The sequence below is a fragment of the Anolis sagrei genome, chromosome 12, assembly GCF_037176765.1.
Source record: "Anolis sagrei isolate rAnoSag1 chromosome 12, rAnoSag1.mat, whole genome shotgun sequence".
In the NCBI taxonomy this organism is placed as follows: Eukaryota; Metazoa; Chordata; class Lepidosauria; order Squamata; family Dactyloidae; genus Anolis; species Anolis sagrei.
In genome coordinates this window covers 7,342,882-7,360,143 of record NC_090032.1, presented here as the reverse complement: position 1 = coordinate 7,360,143, position 17,262 = coordinate 7,342,882, and the positions used below count along the sequence as shown (strand labels likewise).

At 46.2% G+C, this 17,262-nt stretch overlaps 1 protein-coding gene across 1 annotated transcript; it reads left to right on the top strand.

Annotated features, from left to right (window-relative positions):
• The first annotated feature begins 268 nt into the window (after positions 1-268).
• Positions 269-15,983, top strand: LRRC71 (leucine rich repeat containing 71). Its single transcript, XM_060758623.2, has 14 exons — positions 269-499; positions 2,236-2,358; positions 3,558-3,698; positions 3,792-3,867; positions 4,018-4,092; positions 5,643-5,711; positions 6,452-6,611; positions 6,759-6,842; positions 7,044-7,133; positions 9,070-9,183; positions 12,407-12,634; positions 13,341-13,449; positions 13,699-13,814; positions 15,308-15,983. Exons 1-14 carry the CDS (start codon positions 406-408, stop codon positions 15,425-15,427), a joined length of 1,599 nt encoding a protein of 532 aa, XP_060614606.2. The 5' UTR covers positions 269-405; the 3' UTR covers positions 15,428-15,983.
• Positions 15,984-17,262: the final 1,279 nt, after the last annotated feature.

The window sequence follows — 17,262 nt, the reverse complement described above, 5'->3', positions numbered from 1 at the left end:
GACAGATGGCCACCCAGCCTCTGAATCCTAAAATGCTAGTTGGAAAAGCCCTCCAATGGCCATCTAGTCCAACCCCCATTCTGCGAGGCAGGAGGATACCATCAAAGTCTAACGTTGGGACCCCTTCCAACGTTTGGATTTTATGACATAGACTTATAGAGTTGGAAGAGACCTTGTGGGTCATCCAGTCCACACTGCATGATACGTAGCACATTGTGTGTGTCGTTGTCATGTCTGATTCGAAGTGTTGCTTTTCCCACAGGTTTCTCGTTCTCCCGACAGAGACCCTCGACCCCACAGCTTTTGGTCTCCATGCTTTTTTAGGGGACACTTCATCGCACCCCCTTTGCTCAATGTTTCCCTGCTTTGTGACAATAGAATCCGCAAAGGAGGGAAGGCGGCGTCATGGGGAAGAAGGGCGAACGGGGAGCCAAAGACAAGAATGCGGCCCTTGAAGAGGAAGCCAGGAATGCCGCCAGAAGGGCAGAGCACGGGGAAGGTAGGGCTGCGAGGGCCAATTCCATACACTCAAGGCCGGCGAGAGGCTATTTCCCACAATAAGTCCCGTATCTGAAAGCAGATTCACACTCAGCACTCCCATTGCACGTATACATGGAGGTCCTAAATCCCCAAAGAATCCCGACCCTAAACAAAGTCCCTTTAGCTCAATATTGCCAACAATGAAAGGTTCCTGAATGCCATCGAGTGGATGTAGGTGAACTACAACTCCCCCAAATCAAGGTGCATTTCCCCCAGAGACCTCCAGTATTTTTTTGCTGGCCAAGGGGCTCTGTGTACCAAGTTTGGTCCAATTCCATCTTTGCTGGAGTTCAACATTCTCATTGATTGCAGGTGATCTATAACTCCCAGTACCTACAACTCCAAAATGCCCAGGACAATTCCTCCCCAAACCCACCAGTATTCAAATTTGGGGATATCGGGTATGCATGTTAAATTTGGTCCAGATCCATCCTTGTTTAAGTTCGTAGTGCACTCTGGAAGTAGATAAACTACAACTCCCCAAATCAAGGTGAAGTCCCCCCAGAGACCTCCAGTATTTTTTGCTGGTCATGGGGGCTCTGTGTGCCCAGTTTGGTCCAATTCCATCTTTGGTGGAGTTCAGAGTGCTCATTGATTTCAGGTGAACTATAAATCCCAGTACCTCTAAAATGTCCAGGCCAATTCCCCTCCAAACCTACCAGGATTCAAATTTGGGCATATCGGGTATGCATACCAACTTTGGTTCAGATCCATCCTTGTTTAGGTTCATAGTGCACTCTGGATGTAGGTGAACTACAATTCCCCCAAATCAAGGTGCATTTTCCCCAGAGACCTCCAGTATTTTTTGCTGGTCGTGAGGGCTCTGTGTGCCAAGTTTGGTCCAATTCCATCTTTGGTGGAGTTCAAAGTACTCATTGATTGCAGGTGAACTATAAATCCCAGTACCTACAACTCCAAAATGTCCAGGCTAATTCCCCTCCAAACCTACCAGCATTCAAATTTGGACATATGCATGCCAAGTTTAATCCAGATCCATCATTGTTTGGATTTATAGTGCGCTCCAGATGTAGGTGAACTACAACTCCTATAAACGCCTCCAAAGGCCTCCAGTATATTTTGCTGGTCATGGGGGTTCTGTGTGCCAGGTTAGTTCCAGGTCCATCACTGGTGGAGTTCAGAGTGCTCTTAGATTGCAGGTGAACTATACATCGCAGGACCTACAACTCCTATCAATCATTAATTCTCCCCAAACATCTCTATTATGTTCAGTTGCTGATCAATTCCTCTGTTTGCTGTGTACCATAGAAAATAATAGTAAAGGATTAAGGAAGAGGCGGTCGACGGGGTCATGCAAATTCAACACCAATGGAGGGAGTCAGAAACACTGGGATGCCTATGGTGGAGGAAACACATACAATCTAGGATGAAATTGCCCCCGAATGAAAGCCTTCACTTGGGTGGTGGGCAGTATGGTGTTTGTGGAAGACATTGCCAGGGCTCTTGGACATGTTTATGGCGCTCGCTATAACCTGCGATGTCATTGGATGGAGGGCCTTTGATGTCTCCTGAGTAGTGAGAGCTATAGCTTTTTGTGGAGGCAGGAGCTTCCCAGCCACATACACATTTTAACTTTTATTATGGGGTTCACGTAAAACATTCTTGGGTGGAAAGTGGTTGCGAGTGGAAAAGTTTATTAAGAGCCATGACTTTGAGCATTTTCGATTCTCCTCCCAGAAGAGTACCAGTGCACAGGGATCCTGGAGCAGGATTTCATTGAGCTCTGCACCCGAGCTGGATTTCAAGAAATCCCAAAAGTCATTGTGCGGCCGCATGCTCATGCTGGCACCGCTGCCATAGGTGAGTAGCACAAGAAAGTGCACCCATGTATGCATAGGTGAGTTGTTCCCGTATGAAAGCCGTGTACACCCATGGAGGAGAAAACATCCGATTGAAACTGTTTACCTTTCTGTAGCATCAGCACCTTTCCTGCCATGGTTTACCCTTTGAGGCATGTCTCAAAGGGACTGAGGCTGAGAGAGAGAACACCCAGCCCACTCTCACGAGAAGGAGTTGGAGGAAAGGGGGTTTTGGCAGCTTGGGTGTTGTAGATCAACCAGAGGCTGATGATTTGGAGAGGATTGTGAGCTTTTCTGTGGCACAAAGTGATGGGCTCTCAAGTCTGGGAAATTCATGTCTGGGAAACGATGGTCAAAGTGGTCCCTGGTCAAAGTGGTCCTTGATCAAAGTGGTCCCTGGTCACAGCGGTCCTTGATCAAAGTGGCCCCTGGTCAAGTGGTCTCTGGTCACAGTGGTCCTTCGTCAAAGTGGTCCCTGGTCAAAGCGGTCCTTCGTCAAAGTGTTCCTGGACAAGTGGTCCCTGGACAAGTGTGTCCCTGGTCAAAGCGGTCCCTGATCAAAGTGGTCTCTGGTCACAGTGTCCCTGGTCAAAGTGGTCCCTCATCAAGTGGTCCCTGGTCAAAGTGGTCCCTTTGATAAGTGGTCCCCAGCCAAAGTAGTCCCTGGTCAAAAACAGGTTGGGAACTACTGGGCTAAACAGTATAACATTTCTAGTGTTGTTGGGCGTAGACATCCTGTGATAATGCAGCACTGGATTATCATACTGCCAAAAGGGACAGAGTTTCCTCTATGCTGACGATCATGCCATCACCGCTCAAGCAGGGAGCTTTGAAATGGTTGAACAGAATTCTCTGTGCTCTTACTGCCTATTCCAGGAATTTCCCTCATCATTATCTCAAATATATAATCAAAATATTCCAGTATTTTATCCACGTTTTCTAATGATTCCTTTTTGATTAATCTGGTCAATGTATGCATTTCGGTGACATGGCTTCAACAATCTGCTGTTGGGATTGTATTGTAGCATTAACGAGTCTAGACACATTCAGCGCACAGAATAAAATTCTTTCGTATTTTGTTGTCCTCCATCATTCTCAACCAAAAAAAAAGTCTGGTTCCATTTGCACCTCAACTTTTGGAGTATGAACTAACGTATTACCAATTTGGGGATTAATGGGGAGCATTGCCTGCCTTCACAGAGGAGCCTGACCCGCAATCTGAGAAGGAAGTCACCAACACTCTGGCCCAAATCCAGAGCAAGTACAACTACTTCCGCCCCAGCGTCCAGGTAGAGCTGGAGCATGAGGACCCCAAGAGCACCCGGGAGATCTTCATCCAGAGTGAGTGAAGGGTCTTCTCATGCCTTGTCAGACTCTTTTGAGTCTGCAGGAAGAACCAGAGTCTTGAGAGCCAACTCTTTTCTCTCTCTGCAGGTTGGAAGATTGAGGAGAAGATGCTGACTGTCCTGGCCAAATGCCTGCCTGCTCTCAGCCACCTCCAAACCCTTCGGTAAGTTGGAGACTTGGGTGGGAGACCCTATAGAAGCAGAGTTTTCAAAAATGCCAAGGCTTCAATTCTGCTCTTATAGGGTATGCACTCATTTCTGGCACAGATAGCTTTGCTTCTATTGCTCCTATTCCGCTCTGCTTTCCCTTTCAGCCTCTGGAAGGTCGGCCTGACAGATCTCACCTTCTCCTTGCTCCTCGCCATCTTCCCAACCTGCCCCACCCTCAAGTAAGCAGTGGGGACAATGGGGAAGGGGTCAGCTTCTTCCAGGACAAGGCAAGGCTGGACAAAAGGTCTCCTCTGAATATTGAGGGGCAACAGCTTCCATCGTTTGGAGCAAGAACATGTTGAATTTTCCTTTGAGGCCAAATATGAGAGTTGAATGTAAAGTAATGCCTCCACCTTCATTACTTGGGTTTGGATGGGAATATTTTAATAAATGCAGAAATAATCCTTAGAATGTGCTCTTTAACTACCACTATTCACTTTTCCACATAATCACCGGACAATTGGATACATTTCTGCCAACAATGAACAAGTTTTCTGGAACCGTCACGGAAGAAGTCGACAGTCTGTTTCCGCGACCAGAGTCAGCATCCTGGGTACCCATTGCGCACAGATCTTCCGATAGCCAAGCAAAGCAATAATGTGACCCACACATGCCGATTATGTTTGAAATTTCTCTCTGAGTGATACGACGATCGTCCTGAATCAATCTGTCAAACTCAGTGGTTGCTGTCACAGGACGTCCAACTCTTTGTTTGTCACGCAAGTGAGATGTTCCCACCTTTACATCTTTAAACTTATTCAGCCAACGACGCACAGTGCTCACATCAACACAATCACCATAAACAGCTTACATTCTCCTTTGGGGTGACACCTTCTGCTGTCAAGAATTCAATGACTGCACATTGCTTAAGTCGCATTGACTGACCATCTGTGCACTTTAACAACACAACCATTCAATGCTAAGGCTTCCCGCCAAAATGGAACTGTAGAGGAGAGTCTACTAAACAAACCAGTAACTGCCGCATACCAGTACTGCCATCTGTTGAGGAGTTACAAAGGTGGAGGCATCACTTTTCACTCAAACCTTGTATAGACAGGGCTATGGAGAGGGTGGGAGGCTTTGGGGGGCTGTTAGGTTGGCAGTGCCAATCTGATATTTTCTGGATATTGGATATTTTCTGGCTCCAGGCCCAAAAGTATCTATCTGAAGGGCATAAGAACACCTCAGACTTCCATAATCCCATCCTGTTAATACACTAACAGCCCAAATATGCTGAGGTTGGTGCCAGACGGTGCAGAGGAGGCAAGACGGGGAGGAGGCCTGTCTACATTGTTTGTCCCCATATCTCCTTACGTTGTATTGTCGAAGGCTTTCATGGCCGGAATCACTCAGTTCTTGTGGGTTTTTTCGGGCTATATGGCCATGTTCTAGAGGCATTTCTCCTGACGTTTCGCCTGCATCTATGGCAGGCATCCTCAGAGGGTGAGGTCTGGAGCTGGGAAAAAGGGGGTTTATATATCTGTGGAAAGACCAGGGTGAGACAAAAGGCTACTGTAAGATGGGCTAGGTGTGAATCTTTTCAATTGACCACCTTGATTAGCATACAATGGGCTGACTGTGCCTGGAGCAAACTCTTAATGAAAGGTGATTAGATGTCCCTGCCTGTTTTTCTCTCTGTTGTTTTAATTTTAGAATTTTTTAAAACTGGTAGCCAAATTTTGTTCATTTTCATGGTTTCTTCCTTTCTGTTGAAATTGTCCACATGTAGGACCCTGGTTCTGGAAGGCAACCCACTGCCGGAGCGGTCTTTCTACAAGCTGATCTCTGAGGAGACCAAGTGAGGACCAAGGGGAGAGGGTGGAATTGGGGGGGGGGGGGCACCAGTGTTCACATTTGGGTATATTGGGTATCCGTGCCAAGTTTGGTCCAGATCTATCATTGTTTGAGTCCACAGTGCTCTCTGGATGTAGGTGAACTACATCTCCAATGCTCAAGGTCAACCAAAGGCCTACCAAACCGTTCCAGGATTTTCTGTTGGCCATGGCAGTTCTGTGTGCCAAGTTTGGTTCAATTCCATCATTGATGGAGTTCAGAATGCTCTTTGATTGCAGGTGAACTATAAATCCCAGCAACTACAACTCTCAAATGACAAAATCAACCCCCCTCCCCCCCCCCAACGCCACCAGCATTCAAGTGTGGGCATATCGGGTATTTGTACCAAATTTGGTCCAGTGAATGAAAATATACCCTTCACATCAGATATTTACATGATGATTCATAACAGTAGGAAAATGGCAGTTTTGAAGTAGCAACAAAAAATATTATGGTTGGGGGGTCACCACAACACGAAGAACTGTATTAAGGGGCTGCGGCATTAGGAAGGTTGAGAAACACTGACCTAGTGAACAGTAAGCTAGGCTGAAGGTGGGGTGCTCACCCCAATTTGGGCTCGAACAGCCAACCTTTTGGTTGGGAAAGATTTATTGTTGCTGGTGATTAACCAGCTGTGCTAAAGCCCGACTTTGCTCTCTGTAGCTGAGGTGACTCTTTTTTTCCACCCTCTATGACTCTCCCCAGCTTGGCCCACCTCTCCCTGAGGAACAATGACATTGACGACGAAGGGGCCTATCTTATTGGCCAGGCGCTCTCCTCTATCAAAAGCTCCAATAAGACCTTGGCTTCGATCAATCTCAGCTGCAACCACATCACAGACGTCGGGGCCGCTCACATTGCCAACGTGAGCCTTGGGTGCGGGTGAGAGGGTGACTCTCCATCTCCAATCCCAGAAACCAAAAACAAGATGGGGGAACGGGGTCTGTTTATCGTTCCCATACAGTTACACACCTTTTCCTTCCATGTCTTACTTCTGGTTCGTCCGGTGTAGGGTTTGCGCCTCAACCGCTCACTGCTCTCCTTGTCATTAGCGCACAACCGGATTGGCGACGAAGGTGCCCTGAAGATTGCGGAGGTAACCTGGTTGAGGGGATCCCTCTGCCCCATAAAGCCTGGGGGGTGTTTGGGGTGAGATTCTGTCATTGTGCCCAAGGACGGAGACCTCTTCTCTGTTTGGATATGACCGATGGGAAAAGGAGGTCACACACAGGGCATGGGAGCTGTTGAGGAGGGACTCCATTGACCATGCTTTCCTTCACCTCTGTTTGCCCCATAGATCCTTGCCCCTTTTGCTCTCACTCACGTAGAGGTGGTAGAGAGGCGACGGCTACTGCTGGAGAAGGAGACTCTGGAACGAAGCCGCCTGGTGAGGTTTCCCCAATAGATCAAGTAGGAAAAGCCTGCTGCCCCAGACCAAGAAACCCCCTTTCCTCCTCTCCCTGCTGGACTTGGCATTGCCAACCTGCTGCGTGTTGCTTAACATCTACATGAAGCCATTGGGAGAGATCATCTGGAGTTTTGGAGTTTGATGTCACATGTACGCAGATGACACCCAACTCTATCACTCCTTCCCACCTGTTACTAAGGAGGCTGTTCAGGTCCCAAACTGGCGCTTGGCAGCTGGGACAGTCTGGATGAGGGCAAACTGAATTGGAACTGAATCCAGACAAGACAGAGGTACTCCTGGTTAGTTGAAAGCCAAACAAGGTATAAGGTTACAGCCTGAGCTTGATGGGGTTACACTCCCCTTGAAGTCACAGGTTCGCAGCTTGGGAGCTCTCCTGGATTCATCGTAGAGCCTGGAAGCCCACGTTTCAGAGGTGGCCAGCGGAGCATTCGCACAATTAAAACTTGTGTGCCAGTTGTGCCCATACTTTAAGAAGTCAGACTTGGCCATGGTAGTCCACAGTCTTGTTACATCCAGGATAGACTACTGCAGCGCGCTCTACAAGGGGTGGCCTTTGAAGACTGTTCGAAAGCTTCAAGTGGTCTGATGGACGCCAGCCAGATTGCTCACCAGAGTGGCGTACAGGGAGCATATAATCCCCGTGACGCCAGTTCCACTAGCTGCCAGTCTATAAAGCCCTAAACCAGTCCTTCTCAACCTATGGATCCCCAGGTGTTTTGGCCTGCAACTCCCAGAAATCTTAGCCAGTTTACCAGCTGTTAGGATTTCTGGGAGTTGAAGGCCAAAACATCTGGGGACCCACAGATTGAGAATCACTGCCTGGCCCAGCTTACCCATCTGAACGTATCTCCCTCTATGAACCATCTTGGACATTAAGATATTATGGAGACGTCCTGCTCTCAGTCTCACCTCTTTCACAGGTGTGATTGGTGGGAACGGGAGACCGAGCCTTCTAAGTGGTGGCCCATCGGCTGTGGAACTCCCTCCTCAGGGATATCCGATCAGCTCCTTACCTTCTAGCCTGTATCTCCCCCTATGAACCATCTCGGACATTAAGATCTTCTGGGGAGGCTCTGCTCTTGGTCCCACCTCCTTCACAGGCGTGATTGGTGGGAACAAGAGATGGGGGCTTCTCAGTGGTGGCCCTTTGGCTCTGGAACTCTCTCCCCAGTTATATCCAATCAGCTCCTTACCGTCTAGCCTTTATCTCCCTCTATGAATCATCTAAGATCTTCTGAGGAGGTCCTGCTTAGTCCCACCTCCTGCACAGGTGGGCTTGTTGGGAACAAAATATGGGGCCTTCTCAGTGGTGGCCCATCGGCTGTGGAACTCCCTCCCCAGTTATATCCAATCGGCTCCTTACCTTCTAGCCTGTATCTCCCCCTATGAACCATCTCGGACATTAAGATCTTCTGGAGAGGCCCTGCTCTCAATCCTACCTCCTTCACAGGCGTGGTTGGTGGGAATGAGAGACGGGGCCTTCTCAGTGGTGGCCCCTCGGCTGTGGATCTCCATCCAGTGATATCTGATCAGCTCCTTCCCTTCTAGCCTTCAGAAAGAAAGCTAAAACATGGCTATGGCACCAAGCTTTTGGAGAGTAACTGCAGTGCAATAATTGAATGTTGAATCTGTGCAATGACAATTGGAATGGCCCTGAATTACGACTGTGGATTTTGTGATTTTAATAATGGATGTACCCATAGATACTTGAGTATAAGCTGACCCGAATATAAGCTAATTTTAACCCAATATACTGGGAAAATGGATTGACTCAAGTATAAGCCGGGGGTGGGAAATGCAGCCGCTACTCAGGAGTTATCTTACTCCAGTCTACCACCCCAGAGCCCTATTGCCAGCAGTCCCTTGCCTCTCATGCCCGTTCCTTTCTCCCCAGCCTCAGCGACACATGGAACTGAAAAGCGAGCGTCCTTCCAGCCACGCTAGCAACACAGCCATCGACAAGCTGATCGTGAAGACCACGAAAGCCACCAACAAGAAGAAGGATAAGGTGAGGCACAGGAAGAAGCCAGGAGCCGTTTTCCAAAGGAAGCAGCTCCAGAAACTCACTTTCTAGCCCATCCCAGCAGCTTCCCAGTCTTCTCTGTAGGTGCTCCCGTGATCATATAGATCAGCGTTTCTCAACTTGGGGAGGGGGTTTCAGAGGGGATGCCAAAGACCATCAGAAAACATATATTTCTGATGGTCTTAGGAACCCCTTTGGCAAAGAAGGCTGACGATCTCGCTGCCTGTCCTTTTCCTTTTTGGAAACAGAGGGCAAATCCTCCCACCAAAAACCCTCCTCCACTGTGATTGGCTGGCCTCTCAGCCAAGGGGAAGGCTGTTTCTGATACTCTAAGCAGGGAGGGGAGAGCAGGCATGCTCAGCGCATAGGAGTGTGGTGCGCATGTGCAGGCAAAGGAGGGCATGTGAGACTGGAGGGAGGTTCATGCGAGTGACTCCCTGGGGGACCTGTGTGGGAAGTTTGACCCACTTCTATCATTGGTGGGGTTCAGAATGCTCTTTGGTTGTAGGTGAACTATAAATCCCAGCAATTACATCTCCCTAATGTCAAGATCTATTTTCCCCAAATTCCACCAGTGTTCACATTTGGGCATATTGGGTATCTGTGCCAAGTTTGGTCCAGATTCCTTAATTGTCTGAGTCAACAGTGCTCTTTGGATATAGGTGAACTACAACTCCAAAACTCAAGGTCAGTGCTCGACAAACCCTTCCAGAATTTTCTGTTGGTCATGGTAGTTCTTTGTCCAAATTTGGTTCAATTCCATTGCTGGTGAAGTTCAGAATGCTCTTTGATTGTAGCTGAACTATAAATCCCAGTAACTACAATTCTCAAATGTCAGGTCTATTTTCCCCAAACTCCACCAGTGTTCACATTTGGGCATATTGAATATTTGCATCAAGTTTGGTCCAGTTCTGTCATTGATTGAGTCCAGAGTGTTCTCTGGATATAGATGAACTAGAGCTCCAAAACTCAAGGTCAATGCCCACCAAACCCTTCCAGTATTTTTTGCTGGGAGTGCTGTGTGCCAAATTTGATTTAATTCCATCATTGGTGGAGTTCAGAATGCCCTTTGATTGTAGGTGAACTATAAATCCCAGCAACTACAACTCCTAAATGACAAAATCAATCCCCTCCCTAACCCCAGCAGTATTCAAATTTGGGCATATCGGGTATTTGTGCCCAATTTGGTCCAGTGAATGAAAATTCATCCTGCATATGAGATATTGACATTAGGATTAATAACAATAGCAAAATTAGAGTTATGAAGTAGCAATGAAAATAATGTTATGGTTGGGGGTCACCACCACATGAGGAACTGTATTTAGGGGTCGCGGCATTAGGAAGGTTGAGAAACACTGCTTTAGATAGATACCATTGTATCCCACTGGGGAGCCAGAGTGGCACTGCCAACCTAACAGCCCCCCAAAGCCCCCCACCCTCGCCACAGCCCAAAAGCAAACACCAGGCAGCAACGAAAATATGGTTGGGGGTCACCACAACATGAGAAACTGTATTCAGGGGTTGCGGCATTAGGGACTTTGAGGAACACTGGTGTAGAGGTTGGGGGCCAATACTCTTAGGGCAGTGGTTCTCAACCTGTGGGTCCCCAGTTGTTTTATTTTTTCACGAAATTTATATGCTGCTCTTCTCACCCCGAAGGGGTCTCAGAGCGGCTTACAAGATATATATACATACAATATATTATATTACTAGCATAGTATAATATCAGTATTAAATGTTACTATATCATTATATTGTAATATTATTAGTAATATTACATGTAATATAAACATATTATAATATATTATTAGTATTATATTACATTACATTACATTACATTATAATATTTCTTGCTGTTTCTTTGTCAGTATTGATGTGGAGATTGTCTGGTTTGCCCACTCTGGAACAGGAAACATATCATTGTTCTTCTTTAGGGGTCCCTTTCAAATCTTTGATATTGCATCTGTCGTATACATATATGTGTGTGTGTGAATGGCTGGATGGCCCTTTGTCAGGAGGGCTTTGATTATGTCTTCTTGCCCTGGCAAAGGGAGTTGGGACTGGATGGCCTTAAGGCAGCATTTCTCAACCTTGGAAGTCAAGACCTGGGGGGGGGGGGGGTGTCTGAAGGATCACCAAAGACCACCAGAAAACACAGTATTTTTTGTTGGTCATGGGAGTTCTTTGTGGGATATTTGGCCCAATTCTATTGTTGGTGGGGTTCGGGATGTAGGGGAACTATACATTCTAGTAACTACAACTCCTAAATGTCAAGGTCTATTTCTCCCAAACTCCATCTGTGTTTATATTTGGGCATATAGAGTGCTCGTGCCAAGTTTGGTCCAGATCCATCATTGTTTGAGTCCACAGTGCTCTCTGGATGTAGGTGAACTACAACTCCCAAACTCAAGGTCAATGCCCACCAAACCCTTTCAGTATTTTCTGTTGGTCATGGGAGTTCTGTATGCCAAGTTTGATTCAATTCCATTGTTGATGTTCAGAATGCTCTTTGGTTATAGGTGAACTATAAATCCCAGCAACTACAACACCCAAATGACAAAATCATAATTTTTGAGTGATGGTCACTCCTTGTGTTGTGAGATGTTTTGTTGCCAAATTTGGTGTGATTTTGTTCATTGGTTCTTTTGTTTTTAAGGTACTCATTATGCACAGAGCATTTTTGTATATATAGATTACATTATATTACATTGTTAGAATAGCACAGCTGTTTTGCACTACAACTCCATAAACCCCAGGATATTTGGAAATTGAAGGCCAAAACATCTGGGGACCCACAGGTTGAGAACCACTGTCTTAGGGGAATCTACTTCAAAGGAGTCTTGAACGGGAGCTATTGCATTGATCCATTGTGAACCATTTGCACACCTGGGCAGTATTTAAGGTCAAGGTTTTCCCCTAACATTAAATCCAGTTGTGTCCAACTCTGAGGGTTGGTGCTCATCTCCATTTCCAAGCCGAAGAGCCGCCGTTGTCCGTAGATACCTCAAAGGTCATGTGGTCGGCATGACTCCATGGAGCTCAATTACCAACAGCAATACATCATACCAATCAAAAGGTTGGCAGTTCGAAGCCTGACTTTCAGCCTGGCTCACTGTCCACCTAAGCATGACTGCATGGAGCACCATTATGGGCAGTATTTCTCCGACTGAGACCCACAACTCCCCAAATGCTCTGCTTATGACCTCAGGAATTGGCAAAAAAAGAGAAGGAGAAGGAGGAGAAAGAGAAGGGCCAAGTGAGCGGAGGAGCTGTGCTGGTTGCGTCCACGACTTCCCAGCCCAAGAAGGAGGACACCAAGGATGCCAAGCAAGCCAAGAAAGGCACGGAACGCCCTGCTGCCGAACAGAAGCCCCCTCGCGGCAAAGGAACCAAGTCCAGCAACAAGGACAAACGAGCCCAAGCTGTGGAAATCGAGGTGAGGCTTCTCCTCTCTCCTGTTGCCAGGCCCGAGGCAAGACCTCCAGTTCCTCGATCCAGTCCTGACCGAACGAGGATTATTATTATTATTATTATTATTATTATTATTATTATTATTATTATTATTATTATTATGCCATGTCTCCATGCTGTGCAGTCCTGGGAGTCATAGTTTCCCAAGGTCCATACCCTTCTGTGGGTGCATTTACAGTATGGAATGAATGCCCTTGCACCCCACTTTAAATGCTATGACTCCATATGATGGGAGCCCTCCTGGGAGTTATAGTTTCCCAAGGTCCATACTCTTCTCTTGTTGCATTTAGAGTATGGAATGAATGGACTGCATTTTAAATACCATAGCTCCATACTATGCGGTCCTGGAGTTGTAGTTTTCCAAGGTCCACACCCTTGTCTTGATGCATTTAGAGTATGGAATGAATGCTCTTGAACCACATTTTAATACCATAGCTCCATATTATGCGGTTCATGGGAGTTATAGTTTTCCAAGGTCCATACCCTTCTCTTGATGCATTTAGAGTAAGGAATGAATGCTCTTCGACTGCATTTTAAATACCATAGCTCCATACTGTGTGGTCCAAGGAGATATGGTTTTCCAAGATCCACATCCTTCTCTGTGGGGCAGCCAAGAGAGAGGGCCAAATTTTTGAAGGGACAAAGCTGAGCTGCCCTCCTTTTGTTGGCAGGTGGTCGAACCCACCGAGATTGTGAACCCACTCCTGGAGCAAGCAGAACACCGAGATGGGAAAGTCTTCCTTCCTGGCAATCGCGTCCTCATCTACCTGAACCTCATTCGTAAGTTTGGGACCGGGGGAGGTGGAGATGCGGATCCCTGCCTTGAAGAGCCCACAGACAGGCCTTCTTGGCCACTTTGGCAGTTGATCCCTGCTACTTCTCTCCTTGGGCTCTCACAAGCTCTACACTCCTCAGTGGCCACGAGAGTCTCCTTTTGAGCTCTAAAGGAGATTGGAGGTGGAAGGATTAGGTTAAGCCAAGGCTAGGATGGAGGCTATGGTTGATGCCTCTTCCTGCTCTTCTTCTTAGGGAACCGGATCACGGAGATCGGACTGAAGGGCTTCCTGGCTGCAGTGGAACAGCAGACCTGTCGTGTGGCTCCTGGAAGCAAGGGGCCCACAGGTCTCTTGCGGTTGTCTTTGGGGGTGAGCACTTATTCATATTAGGCAGGGAAGTGTATGGCAGAAGAGAACAGAGAAGAGCTCAATCTTAGTTTTTTTAATGAAACCGGTGTTTTCCCGACCTTCTATCACACTGCTAAATGTGTCTCTGTTTTTTTCAGTATTCTTTCACAGGGAAAGGAAGCAATAATGCTCACTCTCTCTCCGTCTCCCTCCCTGTTTCTCTCGGCTGCCTCACAGAGAAGGGTGTGGGCCTTAGGAAACTGTAACTCCCAGGACTGCATATTATTATTATTATTATTATTATTATTATTATTAACTGTATTTATACTCCACTAACATCTCCCGAAGGACTCGATGCGGCTTACAAAGGCCAAGGTCCTCAATAAAACAACAGCATAACAATACAACAATAAAACTCATAAAGCAAAACAATAAACAATAACAGTATGGCACTATGGTAGTTAAAGTGGGGCCGAAGAGCATTCGTTCCATAGTGTAAACGCACCAAGAGAAGGTTATGGACCTTGGAAAACTATGACTCCCAGGACTGCACAGCATGGAGGCATGGCATAATAATAATAACAACAACAATAACAGTGGCATTTAAAGTGGGTCCCGACTGCATTCTCAGTGCAGATGCAACCAGGGAAGGGTATGGACCTTGGGAAACTATAACTCCCAGGACTGCATAGTATGTCACTATGGTAGTTAAAGTGGGGCCCAAGAGCATTCATTCCATAGTGTAAATGCACCAAGAGAAGAAATACATCAAAAATAGATTTTAAATGTGTGTTGTATTACTGTCATTGTATATTGCCTTTTGTTTATGAGTTTATTTAATTGTTTTATTGTTGTTGTTATTGTTTGTATTGATGTATTTTGGGCTTGGCCTCATGTAAGCCTCATCAAGTCCCTCGGGCTGATGATAGCGGGATACAAATAAAGTTTTATTGTTATTATATTATTATAGAAGGGTATGGACCTTGGGAAGCTGTAACTCCCAGGAGGACTCCCATCACATGGAGCTATGGTATTTAAAGTGGGGTGCATGGGCATTCATTCCATACTATAAATACATCAAGAGAAGGGTATGGACCTTGGGAAACTATGATATCCAGGACTGCACAGACTTGAGATATGGCATAATAATAATAATAATAATAATAATAATAATAATAATAATAATAATAATAGCATTTTAAATGGGTCCCAACTGCATTTATTCTCCGGTGCAGATGCAACCAGAGAAGGGTGTGGACCTTGGGAAACTATAACTCCCAGGATGCATAGTATGGCACTATCGTATTTAAAGTGGGATCTAAGAGCATTCATTCCAGAGTGCAAATGCACCTAGAGAAAGGTATGGATCTTGGGAAACTACAACTCCCATGACTGCACAGCATGGAAACATGGCATAGTAATAAAGGAGTCTTACAGGACAAATCGGCTACCTGGCCCTGATTTAGGGGTCGCCTTTCTGCTTCCTGCCTCACCCTCCGCTTTGGCCTTTTCAGAAGAACAACTACCCTGCAGATAGTAAGACCTACGCCAGGATCCAGGAGCTGATGATGGCAAGGGATCCGCTCCCCAAAGTCACCAAGGCCATGGAAGAGGAAGCAGCGGTTGCCTTTTAGATGGGAGTATTCCGGAGAGGCCCAAAATCAAGCCTCCCAACTCAGAACAACATCTCCATCTTTCAACTGCAGTCCAACCTGAAGCAGAAATAAATGTGAGGCAGGATTGCAAGAGGGTGCTTCCTCTCTGGATCTGGTGCTTTCAGCAAAAGATGGGGAGGGGGGTTGCTTTGTGGACCGCAATGCAGCCGAGTTCAGGGACTGGTTTAGATATCCCTTAAGTGTTCCTTCTCATTCTGGGATGTGCTTCCTGATTCAGTAAGATGTTGTTTAACATCTACATGAAGCTGCCGGGAGAGATCATCCGGAGTTTTGGAGTTCAATGCCATCTGTATGCAGATGACCTCCAACTCTATCGCTGCTAAGGAGGCTGTTCAGGTCCTGAACCGGTGACTGGCAGCTGTGACGGTCTGGATGACGGCAAACAAACAAAGACGACAAGACAGAGGTCCTCCTGGTCAGTCACAAGGCCAAACAGAGCATAAGGTTACAGCCTGTATCGGATGAAGTGCTGATTGAGGTGCTTGATTTTAGTCTGCCACTTTTGGACTCTTGCTTGCACAGCTGTTCCTGCGGGTTTATCTGTAGATCTTAGAAAACTTTTTTTTAATTATTGGAGTTTTTTTTTTATAGTGAAGGTTAAAAAAGAAAAAAATTGGAAAAAAATGGAGAAATCTCAAAAGTGAATAAAGAGAAAGAAGAGAGTGAACGAAAGGTGATCCATAGGTAAACAGAAAGTAGAAAGAGGAGAAAAAGGAAAAAGGTAAAAAAAATTTTTTTTACTTTTTATATTTTACCAGACAGACTTTTAATTTTTTAATTATTTACTTAGAAAACTATTTCTTGATTTAAGATGTCACTGCCTTGGTTTTTTCATTGCTGGCTGCTACTTCCCGGCGAATGTCAGGTGGTGCGATACCGGCTAAACAGTATAATTTCTCCAGTGGTGTGGGGCGTAGACATCCTGTGATAATGTGGCATGTCTCATTAAGGGCCACATCCAATGTTTTAACATGATGAGATGTGTTCCACCCTGGGCATGCATATCCAACCACAGAGTAGCATGGCGCAAGGGCAGTTGTCTTCACTGTGTCTGGTTGTGATTCCCAGGTTGTGCCATATAATATTATTTCTAGCACCCACTTTTTGCATGATAGTAAATCAGAGCTTCTTGTAAGTCAGAGCACGTTCCAGGGTAACTTCCAAATATTTTGGTGTGCCGCAGTGCTCCAGTGAGATTTCTTCCCAGATCATCCTCAGAGCTCGAGATATTTGTCTGTTCTGAAGGTGAAAAGCACACAACTGCATTTTAGATGGATTAGGAATCAGATGGTTCTCCCTGTAATAGGAAGAGCACCTCAACCTTCAGAGAGCTTCTGTTCAACCATTTCAAAACTCCCTGCTTGATTGGTGATGGCACGATCGTCAGCATACATGAAACTCTCTGCCCCTTCAGGCAGTGGCTGGTCATTTGTGTAAATGTTAAACATTAGGGATCACCTGTAATAGGCAGTAAGAGCACCATTTCAAAGCTCCCTGCTTGAGCGGTGATGGCATGATCGTCAGCATACATGAAACTCTCTGGCCCTTCATACCAGTGGCTGGTCATTTGTGTAAATGTTAAACACTGATGGAGCAAGCACACTCCCCTGAGGCAGGCCATTCTTCTGTTTCTACATATCAATATAAAATTAAACTAAAAATGTACATAGGAGCTCCTGTAAGACTCTAGACAAGGAGGAAGCGGATATTAATTTAGAGCCTATGGTGCCTATTCGAGCTCCCAGTGACACAGTGGGTTAAAGCGCTGAGCTGCTTAGCTTGTTGGCTGAAAG

Bases quoted from the DNA above. Each gene is read 5' to 3' on its own strand.
- LRRC71 (XM_060758623.2), top strand. From the start codon at position 406: ATGGGGAAGAAGGGCGAACGGGGAGCCAAAGACAAGAATGCGGCCCTT. The intron at 7,134-9,069 runs GTGAGGTTTCCC...CTTTCTCCCCAG, and splicing joins CTCTGGAACGAAGCCGCCTG to CCTCAGCGACACATGGAACT. The intron at 13,450-13,698 runs GTAAGTTTGGGA...TCTTCTTCTTAG, and splicing joins CATCTACCTGAACCTCATTC to GGAACCGGATCACGGAGATC.